We start from the raw sequence: 20,000 nt of genomic DNA, 5'->3' as shown, positions 1-20,000 counted from the left end.
TTCCGTTGTTCGCATTGCGTCACCATCTTTGCTGTATGTCCTTGCTGCTTCGCGGTGTTGTTGTTTTCTCATTAAAAGGTCCTGTTTGGTTGTATGGATAGCTCTCTTTCTTAACAAAGGCAAGGAGAGGTTAATCTTGATTGCAACGTCCTTCAGGCTTGGGCTCTAGGGATTCCTCAAGTAAGAGGGGGCCATATTATGACAAACTTCGAAAATGATACGATATTTCTCCAGAAGCCAGTGTAACGTCTGTCTTCAGTACAGGTGTTATGTGGCTGTACTTGGGTACTAAGCAAATGATACGTACTGCAGCATTTAGAATTCTCTGTAATCACCGAAGCCGATATTGCGGGATTCCAAACGAAAGAGAATTAGAATAGTCGAAATTACTCGTGACAAGGGCATGGACCAGAGTCTGCGTAGCATCCATAGATAGATATTTCCTAATTTGTCTGATATTATACAGGCCAAAGGATGCCTTGCTGCAGACTTTGCTAATTTGGTCACTCATTGACATGTGGTGATCAAACAACACACCCAGATTACGAACGTATTCAACTTGTTTAATGACTGACTCTCCTACTGTAATACTTTCAATACAGTTGTTAACTAGAAGCCACTACGAGAAACTCATCAGTGTTCTCATTTACAGTATAGTCAACCACTTCAGGAACTTTTTTTCTGAGAGATCAAGCATTTACACACGAGAAGCGTACCCCAGTTTTCCACTTGTTCCACTAAAGACGCACCTCAAGGACCCTTTCTTGAGGATGTGTTCTTGTGTTTGGAGAGGGAGAATTGGGTCCTATATTTAATAAGGTGGCCGAAGGGAAATGAGTGCATACTGTTTGTGACACTCTGCGGCTTCTGAGATGGCTGTGAAACGGCCTAAAGTTCAGCTAAATGAAATATATATCCTATATGAACACATCATACCAAAGGCTAAAACACAACCGTTAATGTCAGAATATTCATTTCCCCATGTTTTGTGGTTACTTTTGTTTATTTATTTATTTATTGTTTCTTTTTTTCATTTACAGAAACAATCTAGACTTGGTTTTTAAGAAACGAATTATTTTATTTTATTTTCAGCTTCAAGACAGAGACCAAACTATCATTTGTAACAAAGAAAAATCGGAAGGGCACAGCCCAAACAGCTACAAGTTAACCGTAAAAACTGGTGTCTGGGCAGGTGCAGGAACAACATCCAATGTATCCCTTATTATGTATGGAGTAGAAGGAAACAGCGGTATTCTGAAAATAGTGAAGGAAAGTAGTGATGTGTCTTATTCAGTTTTCGCTCGAGGAACTGAACAAAACTTTAAAATAATTTTGAACAAAGACATTGGTGAAATTTACTCTCTTCGTATCTGGCATGACAACTCAGGCAAGGATCCATCTTGGTATTTGGACGAGGTAAGCATTACGAGCATCAACACTGGAACCTGCTGGAAATTTATAATTGACACATGGCTTTCTCTAGAAACTGAATCGTACTCTTGTGAAGTGCTCCAAGTTCCTTCCTGTTCCAGTCCAAGTATCACAAATGTGGCTCTGAAGGAGATGTTTTCCAATGGCCACCTTTGGTTTTCCGTTGTTACTAAGACTCCGGGGGACAATTTTACAAGAGTTCAAAGGCTTTCGTCCTGTGTTTGCCTCCTTCTTTGTACGATGGCCATCAGTGCTGCATTTTATCGCTGGGAAACACATTCCTATCAAGTCATCAACCTTGGACCACTTAAATTTTCAGCAAGACAGGCGATGGTCAGTGTTCAAAGCACCATAATTACCATTCCTGTTCACGTTATTATTCTCTTATTTAAGAAAACCACATCGTTTTTCCGCGCGGAGCATTCACGCTGGTGGCAGTGTCTGTTCTACGGTATGTATGCCGTAGACTAACAAAGGGCTGACGTTCGAAATGGCAGCTATTCAATACTTTTCCTGAGGCAATTCGATCTTTTTCGACTCGTTTGATAGATCCAAATTGTTATGTACATGTGTTACTCTCCCACTGACCCAGGACCACATTTTCTTCATAAAATAGCCTCTTTATAGAAAGGTTTCGTTCTTTTCTTCGTTTCATGGGCTTCGTTTCGATGTTTCGGGCCCTTCTGCATGCTTTTCACGGCTGCACCCACTACACGCTATTTGATTCGAAAATCATAACATATTTTTGCAACGCGAAAAAAGAAACCAAATCTTAAATATGATTTTTCAAATATTAATTTATTTTACATAAACTGTTGACTCTAGGAAATTTGGTAATATCTTTTCGTGAGCAGGCCACTCTGTAATGAGATCTAAGTATATAATAATCATTTGACAAGTAAGTTTATTGAATTTTTCAAGATATTTTTTACATCGCCCAGATTAATTAAAGACATTGTGACAATTTTACATTCACAAATTCCTGCGCTGGAGACATTATATGATTGCGATGTGTTTTATTAGATCATGGATCGTGTCTCTGAATAAGTTCGAAACTTAAATACTTTATTTCACTAAAATAATCTAAATAAATTTATTCATCACATATTCTGCATCATTTTGTGTCAATTCCCATTTAGGTTACAACTTTCACCTCCTTCTGGGAATGGATGAACAAAACGTTGGTACCACATCTCTACCTCAGTCCCCATCAATCCAATTACCGAGAGTGCCAACGGGCAGTGGATGAGCTAAAAGCTACTGTGATTGGAATGTTACGACTTCGTCAGCTTAGAGCAGGAAAAGGTTGTTTTTACTTTTTTTTTTTTTTTTTTTTTTTTTTGCTTTGGTTTTTAGTCGTATCGAAGCCGTATGTAACATCTGAAAATCACGAGGATTAATATTACCTAAAGAGGAAAGGTCCTCAAGTGTGCCACTTTATTAGGAGAATATTTATTTATTTATTTAAAAACAGATCAGTTGCATTTTAATAAGGAAACATAACGAACATTTTTTGAAATTCACGTGTAGGTATGAAAATTGATTAAACGTAAAACGTTGTCCTGACATTTTTATTTTATTAGATTCAATAACCGCATGTTTTTCTGGCTTTAACCTCACCTGTCTCTTATTTTCAGTTGAGTGCCCCGCAGCACACACGATCAAGGATTGGTTTCCCCTTGAACGTTATGATTGCTACTCTTTTGTTAAGGAATCCAAAGATCCATTCATTCCCAAACGTGGAATTTTCCCTTGCTCTCGTCCATGGGTGTATCAAACAGCAGAAGAACTCGATGCGTCATCAAAATGGGGACACCATGGGTGGTATGGTGGAGGAGGGTACTCTGCTGACCTGGGTTATGATGAGGAAACTGCGCGTACAGTTGTTCATTCTTTACAATCAGGGCATTGGATTGACCGTCAAACAACAGCTGTGATCGTAGAGTTTACCTTGTTTAGCCAATCAATCAGCACATTAGCGGTTTGCTCTTTTTTCTTTGAAGTGCTTCAAACAGGACAGGCTGTATCGTTTAAGCAAATCAACACCATCTCATTACACAATACTGAATCCGTCCTCCAGGTCTTTCAAGGACTCTGCTTTGTTATCTTCATCAGCATGTTTATCTATAAAGGCTTTGACACCACAACCACCATAATTCGCTGGGGAAGACATTACACTCGTTCTGTTTGGTGTTGGCTGGATGTGTCCCTACTCTGCACGTCCCTCTCTATTCTGGTGTTCAGCTTTGTCAAGTCTTACCATATTGAAAACATTCTAGAATACTTAGAGCGCAACATCTTTGCTCCAGTCAATTTCCAGTCGGCTGTTCTACTGGAGGATGTTGAAAACTGTGCCTTAGCCACCCTTACCTTTCTTACCACAGTTAAGCTGTTGCAGTTGACGTATTTTAATATGTATACCAAAGTGTTTGCTAGTGCATTGCGAATCTGGTTGCAAAAGTTGCACTCTTATCTCCTTATTCTTTCAGTTTTGTTTTTTGCATTCCTTCAAACAGGAATTTTGCTCTTCGGGACCATTGTTTCTCGTTATTCCAGCCTTTGGTCATCATTCTCCTTTCAGCTTGAAATAATTCTTGGAAAGGTGAAAGCTCGACCAGAAAAGGAACTTGTTGAAGCTGTGCCTGTCGTTGGTCACGTATTCGTCAGTCTTCTTCTTTTCGGTATGACAATCATAATGATAAATTTCTTCATATCATCTTTAAATGATGCCATAAGTGATGCAAGAGCATTGCAGAAACGTGAGAAAAGCCAACCACCTCGGAACCAGGCTGATTCAAATGTTCCAACTGAAAGATTCAAAGAGTTCTTTGACCACATCAGCTACCAGTTGAAAGCCATAGATGTGATTCAACATTTGCCAGAAGCACATATCCTTGACAAAAAGCTGACAGAAGTCTTAAGGCGTCTGGATGAGGCATGTTCACATCACATCAACGAGTGACAAAATGAACTGCCGACAAAAAAAAGGAACTTAGACAGATTAGCAAGCTAGACTAAGTTATTCATCAGGTTCATTATAGCGTAGAGATACTGCAACATTGCACAGGTAAAGAGCATTCAGTAGTATGAGGAAGAAGCCTCCGGGTGAAAAGAGGAATGGCTTCAGTTGAGTTTAATATATTATCCACATAGGACAAAGATGAAGTAAGTTTCTTTCCTTTTCAAATAATAATAAGCAGCTTTCCTCAGACCATTGTGGGCCTAGTTAAACGTAATACGCATAGCTGATCTGAATTTTTATCATATTAATTAGACCTTACCCGAACGGTTCCAATAAAACCAATGTCAGAAAAGCTGTTAAGACGTCCAGAATGCATGTACAGCCCATGTTATGTAAAGACATACAGTAAACGAGAGAAACTGTTGACAAATGGGCCGGCTTCCGACAGCAGAGTGCAGAAAGGCGTGTCTGTTTCATCATCATTATCATCAACATGGAATTACGGAATCGATATCACCAAGAGATCTCTCAAGGAACCGTCCATTACAACTAGAAATAGATTCCATAAGAATACTTTGACTGTGCTTGAAAAAAAGCAAAATCGAATAAAATATCCAAGATTAAATGTGCTGAAAAGTTGTTTTCATTGAGTCATAATAGCAGCGTAAAAATTATTTAGACTGGTGGCATGCTTAGCCTAGGTTCACAGACTATGTTGCCCCTGTAACAAAAAGTCCTGTTGGTTTGGTTTAAAACAGTGTGAAAATTATGTCTGTGGGTGGTATTTAGTGAGAGATCAATGAATTCAAGATCGTCACTGGTTTGCCGAGGCATGGATATCTCCTTAGGGACATCAAGTACCTAGGCAACTTTACTGATGACGTCGCCTCCCATGAGACTTGGAAGTGTTTTATCCTTCTCAACATGTTGGGGTTTGTATGTATTCACGCTTTTAACTGCAAGACACAATGAGGTTCACTTGGAAGCAGAAGCAGAGAGATCATATCATGTCCAAGTAAACCGACTTTTTGTCTTGAAGATTCAGGCTTAGGCGATTAGAAACAAGGAAAAGGAAAGGAAAGAAAAGTAACTTTATTTAAGTGAATAGTCAATCTAACGCTGGAGCGCTAATTGGGGACACTGTAAAGTGAAATTAACAATCAACGCACATCAAGTCAAATGTTGGTTTTTGAGGAGAGGGGAGTACCCGGAGCAGACTAGAGAACCAACAAACGCAACCCACAAATGTCGCCGAGTCGAGGAATCGAACCCGAGCCACATTGGGGGAAGGTGAGTGCTCCCACCACTGCGCCATCCCTGCACCCCTAAGCCATTGTGTCAGAAGATTTGTGACACCGGTATACATTCTCACGTCTGATAGAAGGTTGGAATTAATCAGGTTATTAATTCAATTCCTACGACGTCGACTTCTTATCTCTGGCAAGACGGTTAGAGCAGATTTCACTGAGACAGGTTCACTACAAATTGCATCTACGCCATTTATATTGGTGCAAGGAAGTAAACCTTCTACCTCCATTCCTTCTGTCAAAACCACTCACCGACAACCCCAAAGGCTGGGAAGTTGCGCGAAAGATTAGCTGGAAATATTTACGCATCCTCATTGGTGTAAGTCACCGCAAACTTCAAATCTTTGATGAAGATCAGCAAAGACTCAAACAAAACATCGAGTCGGCCATTGAGGCCTCTCACTGCGAGGCATTGTACCAAGCAATCGCACAACGTTGTGAACGCGTCCGAAAACTGAGCGGAAACTCGAGCAAAAGCTGAATAGGCTACCGGCTGGCATGGTTGTAAACGAATTAAAGAAGAAATGGGTAGTAAGTATCTCCGGAAGAAGACTACAGGGCAACGAAATATCGCTACTGAGGAAAGGACTCCATTTTGCAATCACGCCACACACCGTACCTACGAAAGACATACTCTCTTCTGTGGAAGCCGCAATATACCACCTGGCACGAGAAAATCTGGACGCTACTAGAGCAGAGGTTTACGGAGCTCTGAAACATGCTAAACAACGAAACCTGCCGAATAAAGAGTGGAGAGCACTCAAAGAACGAAAAAGTGACAAAAACGTTATAATAATCACAGCGGACAAAGGAAACTGTATAGTCGTCATGAAGAGAACCGACTATCGTAACCAGATTCAAGAAATGCTGCAAAATCAGAACGGCTATGCACCAATCACCGATAAAAGGCACAATACAACAGCAAGAACGGAGCTTCAGTTGCAGCGAAAACTTTTGGGTTGGAAGAAAGTTGGGAACCTTAATGAAACAGTCTACTGCAGCTCCGCCCCTCCGACTCCACACCAGCATCGTTTTACGGTTTACCAAAGATACATAAAGTGGAACTGCAGCACATGGACGACCGTCTCACTCTCCTGGAAGGCACAGAAACGCGAATACCACTAATACCTATAAACAGCTGTATTGGCTCGCCGACTTATGAGCTTTCAAAATACCTGGCTTCCTTAATGAAACACCTTGCGAATGCAACCGAATATTCTGTCAAGAATGCTAAACAGTTTGCAGAATTTATAAGTAACTAGGAAGTGGCCGAAGACGAACTGATTGTGTCGTTTGACGTGATCTCACTCTTCACCTCCATAACGATCGGAATGGCTATAGACATTGTTCAGAGAAAACTAGAGGGATCTGATGATTGGAAAAATCACTCACAGTTGACCAAAGACCAATTCCTGGACTTACTCTCCTTTCTTCCATACAACAGCTATTTCGTATTTGAGGGAACCCAATACCATCAGGTATCGGGGTGTGCCATGGGATCACAAGTCAGCGCGATTATGGAAGAGCTTGCAATGCAAGGAGTTGAGGAAAAAGCATTAGAAACCAAACCAAAATGGTGGCGCCACTTTGTCGACGATTCGAACGCGTGCATCAAGAGAGATGGTGTTGAGGTTTTTCACAGCCACTCGATAAATACCAACATTCAGTTTACAGTAGAGATGCCTACAATAACCATGTGCAAGAAGAGCATAGCCTTCCCGGACACCAACAACACTGTGGATGAAGACGGAAAGATAGAGGTGGTGTATAACGCAAGGCCATACATACGAGCAAGTATTTAGATTTCCATTCACAAAGCCCAGCGCAAAGCAAAAGAGCTGTTGTTAAGACCTTAATGGACCGCGCTAAATGCATTCCATCAACAACTGTGCAAAGACGGAGCGAGGAACGACGTGGTATCGACGACCTAAAAGCTAACAGATGTCCTGAAAACTTCATCAAGTCGGTCGATCAACCAAATAACGGACAACCAAAGCCCCGGGAAAACCCAAAAGCATATGCGTCAATTTCATTTCCACTTGATAGATTCTCTCATATAACCTCTTTTTTGCTACTGCTTTCTAGAAATTATTACTGACACTCACATCATTTTTTTAATTAATCAATTATTACCAGGCTCTGAATAATTGTTGACATTGGTAACACCGCTGATTTCATAACCTGAAATAATGTCATTATAATAATCTAACAGAAGTGCTGAAACATAGTGTCTTCCATCTAGATGTCCAATGTTCACAGTAGTTCCCCGTTGTCCGCTTATAGGTCTGATAACAGTTACTGGTGCACAACCTCGCGAACGGGAGGTCACAGCTTTCTAAGCTGTGTTGTGATTATCCATCCTGATTGGCTTATTAGATCGAACTTCCGGTTACGCAGGAGTGACACATTTGCATAAAGAACCTCACCAAAACTCGTGGATATATCCACGAGTAGAAATGAAGTAAATCTATTTAATCTGAATCTAAAAATGAAGAGAGGAAAGAAGATTAACTGCGTTCATATCAACATAAACCTCCTCAGTCTCCAGAACCTCCAGGAATAGTTTGTGCAGTTTTCGTTTGGAAAGAGGTTTAGTTAAGGACGTTCGCGCTAATTGTTTTTGCCCCAACGTTACTGCGCAGATAATGCGACCTTAATATGTCACGCATTGCTTCAAGCATTAGTTAAGATAACATGGAGACAAACGCCGGGGAAAAAAATTCCAGGCCGGCAAAAGAATGCCACATTTATTTCCAATTCATCATGAAACGTTAACGAGAAAAGAGTGGGAAGGTGGAAAAGCTCTGGAAACGTTGATCGAGTATTTGGAAAACTTGAGGACGAACCGTTGCGTAAATTTAACGCTTGGGTTAGTGTTAGGGTTTAGGGTAAGTGAGGGCTCCCAGTGAGGGCTTCCAGTGATAATTTATTACAATCTGACTCGTTGGCGATGGTGGAATTGAGAGTATGAATGAGTAGTCTGGGGATCAAAATTCATTCCGATCGCGTATTGCGTGATAGTTTTATTTTAGATCTACATGACAAGTTTTATGCCTTGTTAACAAGTCTTGTCACGCATACCACGTCTTAAAATCGGTCGACTTCCTTCTTAGTCTGAAATTGCAATTAGCCACGTGCTTGTGCTTCTCAAAGAAGATAAGAGTAGTATCTGGATGGGAAACCAAGATGTACAGTGTACAATGTACAGGTAAATAAAAAAATATGTATCCTCACAGCTGTACAACCAGCCTTGCAGTATTATTTTGTTTTAAATCTACAAATTATTTCCTGGTTAGATCTCCCAAGATGCGGCGCTTCCACTTTGTTCAGTTGCATGGCTCTTGCATAAAAAAATTGTCTACACAATTGTATACGCCATAGGCATCGTAATGTCTTTTTTCAATCGGAACATTCATATTTAACGGAATCCTGGTTCCAACCAGCTAACCCGGCACATTTATTGGGTGGAGCTGCCACTTAAAGAGGTGCCTGATTTTAAACCGCCTTCTTCTACTCTTTATTTGCTTTCAATTTTGCTTACTGTGCATGTGTGGCCTGATTCACGTCTGTAGCGTACCAACTCTTAACGTTGAATGAGTCGGCTGACTGCATGGTGTCCCCATGGGGTCTGCCATACGCTGGTGAATCTGTTCGCGAGTTTTTTTTTTTTTTGTCCTGTTGCCCTTCACTTTCCTCCGTTTTATGGTTGTAGTGTTTGTTTTCTTTTCTTTTTGTTTACCTTTCAGTCGTTCCTGTTTTTGTACTTGTAGTTTTATTCGTGCAGTGTTATATGCTTGTAGAGGTGGGGTTCGATTCCCCGGCCAGTTTGACGTTCTGGTGCACCCCCGTTTGAGGTGAACACCTGGCCTACCCGGCCATTCGCCTCAAACATAGAAAAAACTGAGGCCTAACAAAGCCGAAACTGCCAATGAATCAGCTGAAGTGGTTGTGCGCATGTGTGACGTGATGGCCACACTGGGTTTTGAATATGTTGCGTCTGTTTCCGGTAAAATCCGTTCTCAGGCTGAATCTGTTTTTACCTAGGTTAAATTGGTGATCCTCATTTTACCTAAGTTAAATATGCACTCAGATGAATTGAAGGAACTTTTTCGGAGCCCAAATTAAGCCTAGAGAAAAACTGGAGTCAGATTAGGATTAGTTTTGGTTATTAAACATGGATATCAATTGACTTATTATACAGAAATAAATAATGAAAAGAACTGTGTTGGATTGAACATGTTCGTCGTTGTAGTGTAGTGGTGAAGACACCGGAGGATCTGAGTTCTCGAGTCCCGGTAAGTGCATTGTAGGGTTCTCTGTTCCCTTACTTAATTGTAATGTTGAGACTCGAGGGATACATGTAAGTGGATCAGTGAATACAGAAACCGGTAAGATGATACGAAACATTAAGAAAGTGTGTTGAGATGCTGAGAGCTTGAGGGAAGGTATAAGTGTTTTTCAATCCTTTTGGGGCTGAGGGAGTGCATATTTAACCTAGGTAAAATGAGAATTACCAATTTAACCTAGATAAAAACGGATTCAACCTGAGAACGGATTTTCCGACACACGTTGCTTCTAATGCTTTGTGAATGTAATGTAAGCCGTGTTTGCCTTCCAGCCAATATAGCCTCAAAAACAGTTTAAACGGTCCATTGATAAATTGAATGAAGGGGTAGTTTCTAAAGAAACTGTGGTGCTGCGTCGGTGGGGAAGTAGTATACAAAAATTATACAAAAATTAGGTTTATCAACGGAGTTGATAATGTAAATTGACCACCGTACAGAGATTCTAAAAGCTGACGTTTCGAGCGTTAGCCCTTCGTCAGAGCGAATCGAGGGATTATGGGTTACGTGTAGTTTTTATAGTAGAGTAGGGGCTACGCTATTGGTGGTAACATGGCAACGTGAAAAGTAGGAATATATTAGTTAAACGAAAAGCGTTCGTTAATACCGTGAGGATTAAGGGTGCCGATTTGAAAGATGAATTTTTGTTCCAGATTCTTGCGGCTTTCCGTCGTGCCTAGATGTAGGGAAAGGCCGCAGATAGCCATGTGTTTTTTGGAGTGGTTAGGCAGATTAAAATGGCGAGCGACTGGCTTAGATGCATCCTTGTCATTCTTCTCAACATCGCGAAGGTGTTCGCGGAATCGGTCACCTAGTCGTCTACCTGTCTCACCAATGTATAATTTATTGCATAACGTACAGGTTATGCAATAAATGACATTTGCGGAGGTACATGTGAAACGATCGGTGATCTTAACAGATCGCTTAGGTCCCGATATCTTGCTAGTGTTAACAATGAAAAGACAAGTTTTGCAACGTGAGCGCGCGCATTTGAAAGTGCCGGGTTGCTCGTTGGTTTTGAGCGCGCTTCTAACTAAAAAGTGCCTACGTTTTTGTCGCGTTTGAATGAAATAAGTGGAGGTTGCGAAAAGATTCTACCAGTCTCGGGATCATTTTGGAGTAATTTAAAATTACTAAGAATGATGCTTTTGACTGCGTGATTATGAGGATGGAAAGTGAGGGTGAATGGAATTCTGTCATTCTTATCTTTCTGTGACGTTTGTAGTGACGACTGTCGATCAAATTGTTGGGCGCGATGATGGCCCGCTTTGACCACAGAGACAGGATAGCCACGTTTTTCGAAGAACTGGCACATCTCCTCTGATTTGCTGGAAAAATCGGAGTCATCACTACATAGACGTCGAAGTCTAAGAAATTGAGAATAAGGAATGGAGTTCTTGACATGTGATGGATGTGACGATGAATACTATTGAATACTATTGATAAATTGCATTTGACACGCAAAATCTGTTGAAAAAAAACATTTCTAATACTCAACGCGGATTGTACATGGACGATTTCACGAAGCAGCTAATGCGGCTGATCCTACCTACTGCATCTTCCCAAAATCATCTGGAACGGAAAAATATCGAGTGCTGGAAAGAGCCCAGTCACGAATAGTGTTGCCTCTTTGGCTTGTTACGAGGAAAGATGGCTCGTCATGAGGAAAGATTGCGTGACGAGCCAAAAGCAGGTTTAGTACTCAGTCAACATCAAATTTGTTATTTTTCATGTCCATATTTACCAGAGTGAGGTCCAACGCATCCCACGTTAACTACTGCAGGCGTCTTGTTTTATATTTGCAACAGGTTTCTCCATGGCGTGACAAGTTGTTACTGGGTTGCCATGGGCAATCCAGTCAGAAGATGAGTTGAATTTCCCCCTTTTTTTTCCGTGTCGGGAAACGAAAACCTGTCACTCCACTGCTAAGTATTGTCTTTGTGCGTAGAGTCTTCTGCGTGTATTTTCGATAGGTTTCATGGGATTGTAGAAATAGGTAGATTTTTCCCAGTGGACGCAGTAGAATATTTAATTAACTTGTAATGGCGCCGAAGTCATTGTAACGGGAATGGCGTTTTAGTGGCTCTTTAAACAAAATATACTCTTATGGAAGTCGATCGGATAAACAAAACAGGCGGTGAAAAATAAATATCTGGAAACTTATACAACGCACAACGCACAACGCACACAAGAAATTTAGTCGCATTTACCTCTTTATCGAATTCTTTTTAATCTTTTACAAATTGTGTTGTTATGTACAACACTGAAGCCAAACGTCAAATTCTCTGGTAACTTTTTCGGGTTGTATATCAGAGAAGGAATTGAACACATTGAGTGGATCTGTTTTTACAATAGGCCATTTTACAGTTGTTTGCTCAATGACCAAGCCCATGAATGGCTGCGAGGCTGCCAGTGACCTTGTATTGATGACTGCCTTTATCGTGAAAATTGTGTTGCTGCAATTCTGATTAGTCTACAATAACATTAGAAAAGCATAAAGGTTTGTATCAAAGCAGGGTCACCGGCAGCCTCGCTTCCATGTTTAGGCCAGGTAACTTAGCTACAACTGTAAAATGGTCAATTTTCTGGCTACTTATAATTTTATTTATTTGTACTCAACTCTGCACGGTCTTCAGGTAAAACAAACAATTTGAAATTTGACTAATTCGTGTTCGTCAAGAATTATTTGAAAGAAAGCTTGTTGTCCATTTTTTGCTTCATTATTGAAAGAAATGGTTCATCGGAGAAGGGTTTGTTCCCCAACACTGGTGGGAAATGTCAGAAAATTTATTTAGTGTATTTAGTGTTACTTGTTTGAACGCACGCAATGAAATGGGAAGTTTCTTTGTTCCATGTTGTTTGTTTCAATAAAACTTTTTTGGCTGGAAAAGGTTTTGTGAGATTTTTCTTTTTTTGTGGATTGATCATGTTCGAACTTAACTAATTTGCACATGTGGGTTTATATTTGATATGCAACTTGTTTTTCAGCCATTTTGTGTTTCAAGTGTTCTTTCTTGCAAATGATTAACAGGTAACCATAGTTTTGCACGTCGGAAAATATTTGTTTCGTCATTCTAGTGTAAAACGAAGTTTGAGAAGCCAGCAATATTTCTTTAACTGGTTCCTGGTTAAATCAATTGATGGTTTTCATCTGACGTCACGGCAGCCATGTTGGTGTAAAGAACAACGCAGTAAAATGTCTTTTGGGAATTTGACTCTATTATCATGCAAAACTGGTGGAGCCATTTTCTAGGAGAACACTCATGGCCAACCCTCAAAATGACATTGGACATTTCTTAACAATTACACGACGTAATATCCCATCTTAATATGACAAGCTTACTGCTGTAAAAAGAATGAAAACAGGCAGAATTGGAGTTTTAGTTCAACAAGAAATAGCGGTTGTTTAACATTTAGGAAAAAATTCCGGAAATTCCGGTTGGTTTGTAAATGGACCACGACTCTTTGGTTCGTTACGCTGGAAAAAATCCGGGAGCAGCGGGACGTCCGAAAAGGTAGTCCTGTTTTCCCGTTGGAAACTTTTCGATGGAAGTGTGTGTTTCAGTTACAAGTTTTGAAACGTGCTACCAGTTCCAGGCTATTCACGGCCATATTTTTAATTTTGGCGCGTGAAATCGCAATCACCTGGAGGCGAACGGACCTGAGTTAAATGGAACACGGTTTTCACCCGATGGAAATTTCCACCGAAATTTCCGGAAATTTTTGTAAATGGTAAACAACCAGCGATTCTAAGCAGTTTTGACCCATTTTCTATTGTTTTGTCCACCAACGTGGCTGTCTCATCTCGTGGATGCAAACCAAAAATAGTTCAAAGCGAGTCTAAAGCCATGTTCACACTCAACGTTAATTATGATCAACATAATTTAGGCTATCATACTCCATTCAATTTTATTCAATTATGGTTCTGTTCACATCTGCGAAAATTCAATACAATAGGGTAACATCGCAGTGTACTGGCGCCGTATCGCGTGGCTGCCACGATCATCATCACCATGCTTGAGGCGAGGAGAGAACCAAGGATAGCTTCTGAGAACAGAAGATGACAAATCCAAATCTTCGCTCCATGAAGCGATTAGAAGTTTCGTCTGCTCATACCACCACGTGTTCGCCATTCTGTTCAATTACGCACTGTGATTACTTCAAACAACCTCAAGGGGGTTGTTTGAAGTAATTATAATCCAGTTATAATGAGGGACTGTAATTAGTTGATGTGAACCCATTTCATATTTAATTCGATTATAATTCGATCACAATCGAGACCTAATATGAACACGGCTTAAGTGCGAAGTTTTCATTCATATATAAAGTACCTTATTCGTACTAATTTTCGCGGGCACTTAATTTCGCGAATTTGGAACACGAATATTTCGCGAACATTAATTTTCTCGATTTTGCAAAAAATGATAAATTTAGGGCATTTAATTTCGTGAAAATTTGACAAAAGACAGACTTAGAAAACCGTTTCTTATTGAATGATCACTTAAATAACGATTTATTTACAATCATGATTTGCAATTAGGTAATAGAAATAGCGTTAATAATGCAAACAAATCAAGCAAATACTGCAAATCAATCAAATGCTACTGCAATATTGTACTTAATGAAAGTCAACTGTAAAAGTCAATTGTAAAAAAAAAGATTTTAAATACCTATTTCATACAGTTCTGTAATTATAATGATTACAAATGCTTAACTCCCTTGAAACAGAACAAAACTATAGATGAATAATAATGAAATACAATTTAAGCATGTCTTCCGATACAGCCTTGTGCAATGTCTATATTATTACTGTGGTGCACTGTCTATATCTTTAAATGGGTCCTCAGACGTAAGGAATGTTTCACCCCCAGCTACACCTGCTTTTTCGCATCCTTTCATGAGATGGCGTTTCCTGTCGCTGCTTGTCAAATATTTATACAAGCTGATAAGGCTTATCAGGGATGGCGCAGTGGTGAGAGCACTCGCCTCCCACCAATGTAGCCGAGGTTCGATTCTCAGACCACACGCCATAAGTGGGTTGAGTTTGTGTTGGTTTTCTTCTCTGCTTCGAGGGTTTTTCTCCGGGTTCTCCGGTTTTCCCCCCTCGGCATAAACCAGCATACAGCCGATTCCAGCTGGCTGTAAGCTGTGCTCCAAGGTCACACATGCACCGTATAGCGGCTGCCAGAGGCCCCATTGTATGCTTTCGGTTCGACCTTGTTGAGCTGCGTCGTTGCTGTACTTTGCGACGGCGATTTGCAGCGACAATTATTATTATTAATATTATTATTATTATTATTAGTAGTAGTAGTAGTAGTAGTAGTAGTAGTAGTAGTAGTAGTAGTAGTAGTAGTAGTAGTAGTAGTAGTAGTAGTAGTAGTAGTAGTAGTAGTAGTATGCAAGGGCTTTAAAACAGATAATCTCAGATCAACTTCGATGTCGTTATCATTCCCTCATGCGTCCATTTGCTTTTGTATTTCTGCTGAATACCACATAGCGAACTGGTCTTTCATGAAGCGCTTTGCCTCTCCATTTACAGTAAGATCAAGAGGCTAAAAAAATGCGTCATGTTGGCAGGGACTGAAACAACCTCGATATTCAGTGATGCTAACTTTGATAAAACCTTGTCGGTTTTCTGGCCTTTGGACACATCCCAGATGAGCAGCGCTTTTTGAGTTGGGCTGTAGTTTCACCTCTTTCCGTTTGAGATCTAATCCGTTTGATTACTTTATCTATCAGGCTTAACGTTTCCGTCTCATTTGAATAGTGTTTTGGATTCTGCGAGACCAAAAATCCCTTCGGAAACTGGAAATTCCTTGGCTGGCTTGCTCTGGTTTTCCCTTGGTATATTATTTGCATTGACAAAAAGTTACCGGAGAGAGATATAACAAAAGTAAGTGTCATACTTCTCTTGTCAGTGAGGCCTTCTATCGGTACAGAAGAAGAATTTCCCGGAGCCATTGTCATTTTGCCTACCGAGACATATGAGTAAGGAGTTTGGTCAGCATTTAGCACTAATTCAGGAGGAATCTTATGTTCATTGATTGCCTTGTTTATGTCGCCAAGGAACGTGAGCTTGCATTCCTCAAACAGTCCTCGAGGCACTGGGAGGCTAGTGGTAGTTCCAGCTCTTCGTGAGAAGCCACATCGTCGATAAACAAACCTTAAACCCAGGTCGTTGTGGGCTGAAACCCTGTCACACTGCTTGAAGGATTGCCTTTAACAAGCGTCAATGCAGTTGCTTTCACCACTAAGAAATTAATTACTCCTCCTCTACTTCGTATGCTTTTAAGCAGTGAAATTAATTTTGCGTCTAGTTCAAGGAGTATAGGTGGGCGGCCAAGTGTATCACTTGGAATAGCAAGAACTTGAGCTTCTGCATTTCTTTTCTTTCTCACCTCTGTAAGCTTCCTCTCATATGCTTGCTTAAGACTTCGTACTGTGCTTTCCTTCAAATTTGGTACTTCTGCCTTGAATAGTTTTAACGCTTTCGACTAGCATACTTTCCAATCTTGGCACGTATTTCGGGTGAATAGTGGTTGTAATTCCCTCTCTTTCTTGCTGTAGCTGAGGAACTCTTCTGGCCATCATGATCATCTAGCAATGTTCCTACAACAGATACAACGTTTTGATACTCAACAGTACCAAGAGGTGTGTTTTCTTCAGTGACTTGGAAAAGAAGCAGAAATTGAAGGCGCAATGTCGCAATTTACTGAATCCGATTGGCTGTCATTTTGAATTGTAAAGCCGCAGCGAAATAATGCCATCGTGTGACTATTAAAGCCAAGCAGTTGCGTAAAAATTAAAATGAAACATACGTATGTCACAAAGGTCATGTTCAAACCGTAGGTGGTATAAAACGTCACTTGATTGTAATCACATGTTCTCTGTTACAATTATGGCAAACAACGAAATAGGGGCTACTGTTACATATTCTTTTCTGTGTGGTATTCGTGGCGGATTCGTGGATTTCACGTCTACAAAGAAGTTTGGAAAGAGATCCTTAGGGAACGTTTGAACCTGTCTCACGAAAGAAAAAAACCTCCATAAGCGCCTTCCTAGACGGCTTGCTGACTCAATCATTGGTCACTTACCCAGAGAGATCTCTAGGCCTACACGTTTTTTTCTTTTAAGAGGAGGGGTTTCTTTCGTTGAAGTCATAAATACAACGCACAGAAGATCATCGCTTGTATAAGGAGGACTTGAAATTCCAGTTAAAGTTGTGATTGAAATCGAAGCCACAGCAAAGAACAGATTGATAATTGACAAATACAAAGAGCTTGTGTTGGCTAATTATAAAGAGCCTGACCTAAATGCACATTTTGATGACTGCACGAAAGATGTTTTAAAAGAGATATATGTACAAGAAGAAGAAATGAGTGATTCGGATGAAGAAAGTGCTGAAGTAGAAGATAAATAGACTGATGACAATTTCCATGTAGCTATAAACACAGTTAATCATTGATTAAAGCAATCATAGAAGTGTATTAAATTTCGCGTGTTTAATTTTCGCGTATCCTAATTTTAGCGAGTCTTTAATTTCGCGATTTTCGCGATTTGGAAAAAATCGCGAAAATAGCGAAATTAAAGCCTCGCAAAAATTAGAACGAATAAGGTAGAACTTAATACTATCACAAAAACTTCGCACTAAGACTCGCTTTGAAGGGGAAGCAGACATGAACTCGGTAATGGCATATTTCTTGCTATTTAAACGCTTGTCTGGACTGGCAATATCAATTCCTGGATCAGAACTGCCCAGATATGCTCTCACTTTCAAATAAGGTGAACAATTTTTTTATCAGTTTGACAGATCACTTTACACCCCTGGAGCCTCCAGCCCTGGTCCCTCAGGAAGTTCCCCCTGAATTCCTGGTATCTGAGTGGGAAGCTTTTCGGGCCCTCTCGGCTGTAAAGATCGGAAAGGCTATTGGCCCTGACTGCATCTCGAACAGAGTACTAAAGGACTTTGCTAAAGAACTGGCACCAGTTGTCCAGGATTTTTACAAAAAATGCCTGACCGAGGGTTATTTTCCTGACGCCCTGAAGGCCTCACTGTTGAATCCAACTCCTAAAATCTCTCCTCCGCAGCAGATAGAGAGCGATTTGCGACCGATCGCTCTGACGTGCTAAGGAGTTTGAAGGATTTACACGGGATCGCTTGATCACACAAGTGTCTCATCTGATTGACCCACGTCAGTTTGCACGTGCTGGGCATTCTACCACCGACCCGTTAGTGTCTTTGCTTCAGGCGGTGTTTGAAACAGTGGATACAGGGAACTGTGGTGCTAGACTGTTTTTCGCTGACTACTCTAAAGGTTTTGAAATGATTGATCACATTCTTCTAATTCAGTGACGAGCTAAGGAAGATGCATGTGCATCCTGTCCTTAAAGTAAACTGGATAACAGCGTTTCTGTGTATCAGGACTCAGGCTGCGAGGATCGAAAACGTTATATCTGAGAGGAAAACTCCCGAGGGTGGTATGCCACAAGTCACCAAGCTGGGAGCCATTGTGTTCACGATTATGACAAATAATCTATTGCGCTCATGGAATCTTAGAATAAAGTTTGTTGATGATACAACAGCCCTTGAGATAATTCAGTCTTAGGAATAGTGTCAGTTTACTCAATTTTGCTACAAATGATATTTATGCGTTTTCTGAAGATCATGGAATGAAACTGAATCCCACTAGATGCAAGGAAATGCTAATCAATTTTATGAACAATCATAATTTTATTGTGAATCCTATTGTAATTGGTGGTAATTCAATTGAGAAAGTCCTGACATATAAGATCAGATATTTATATAAGTAATGACCTGAAATGGAACCATCATGTAGAACATATTTGTGAAAAAGGGAAACAAGAGACTTTACTCTCTAAGGGTCCTTAAGCAATGTGGTGCACCCCTAGCTTCATTAGCAAAAATTTATACAACTGTTGTTCGTCCTATCCTAAAATACGCTGCCCCCGTGTGGCAAAATATACCAGATTTTCTATGCTATAAGATAGAGAGCATTCAGAAAAGGGCTATGCGCATTATTTTCCCTTTAATGAATTACAATGAGGCATTAATTGCACTCAATCTAACGACATTAAGTGAGAGGTGCACCCATCTGTGCCAGGTTTATATTGATAGACTCCGGAATGAGAACCACCCCTTGCACCTTATTCTCCCCAAACGGGAGGAGTTTGTTCACAATTACAATCTCAGATCTGGCGTTAGTCGTATCATGCGCCCTTCTTGTAGACCAAAGCGCACGCAAGAGTTTGTCACCTATAAGTACATTTAGTAGCTTGTATTGATTTATTCATAATATAGTTCTAGTAACGATATTTTAGTATTTATTGTTTCTTATATTCTAGTATTATATAATACTGTATATAGCTCAGTAATTCAACCTTATACTGTGTATACTGCTGCAATGAGTCTTTAAATAAACTTTACTTTACTTTTTTGACTTACTAGTTCCAAGACTGTTTACACTACTCATTAACACGAAGATTTTTCAATAATATATGGCTTTCATCTAACCCAAAATAATTCGGATAGTAAAAACTTCATATTTATTAACCATTTTTTCGCTTTTGTGTTTATCAGCATTATGATTTGCGATTTTTCAGGTTCACGTGTTCGCAAGTTTGTTTTTGCATCTCGTAGATGTTTAGATTTTCAATTACAAATTTAAAATAGATACGTTTCACTTCTGAGGAAACAAAAAAAAAACAAGTACTGTTTCGTTTCCGGACAAAGCGGCTCTTGGTATAATGAGAAATATGCCGCATTCGAGCTCGATTCCCTAGCCTGCTGGAGTTATCAGGAGTACCTAATGGATTCCTACGCTTTTTTCTTTTTTTTGATTTTTTATTTTCGGCATTACTCCTGGGAAATTCAGTTTCAGCGCCTTCAATACCACACAACTCAGTGCCCTTTGTTTTTGTGAGAAATGTACTACAGGA

General features: G+C 40.1%; 1 protein-coding gene across 1 annotated transcript; it reads left to right on the top strand.

Moving 5' to 3' along the window:
• Positions 1-6,198: 6,198 nt before the first annotated feature.
• On the top strand, positions 6,199-6,825 carry LOC138020582 (uncharacterized). The gene has a single exon (XM_068867541.1). The coding sequence runs from the start codon at positions 6,199-6,201 to the stop codon at positions 6,823-6,825; it is 627 nt and encodes a 208-aa protein (XP_068723642.1).
• Positions 6,826-20,000: the final 13,175 nt, after the last annotated feature.

This window comes from Montipora capricornis, chromosome 10 (assembly GCF_036669925.1).
Source record: "Montipora capricornis isolate CH-2021 chromosome 10, ASM3666992v2, whole genome shotgun sequence".
Taxonomy (NCBI): Eukaryota; Metazoa; Cnidaria; class Anthozoa; order Scleractinia; family Acroporidae; genus Montipora; species Montipora capricornis.
The sequence above is the reverse complement of the archived record's forward strand: the minus strand, read 5'-3'. Positions and strand labels throughout refer to the sequence as shown.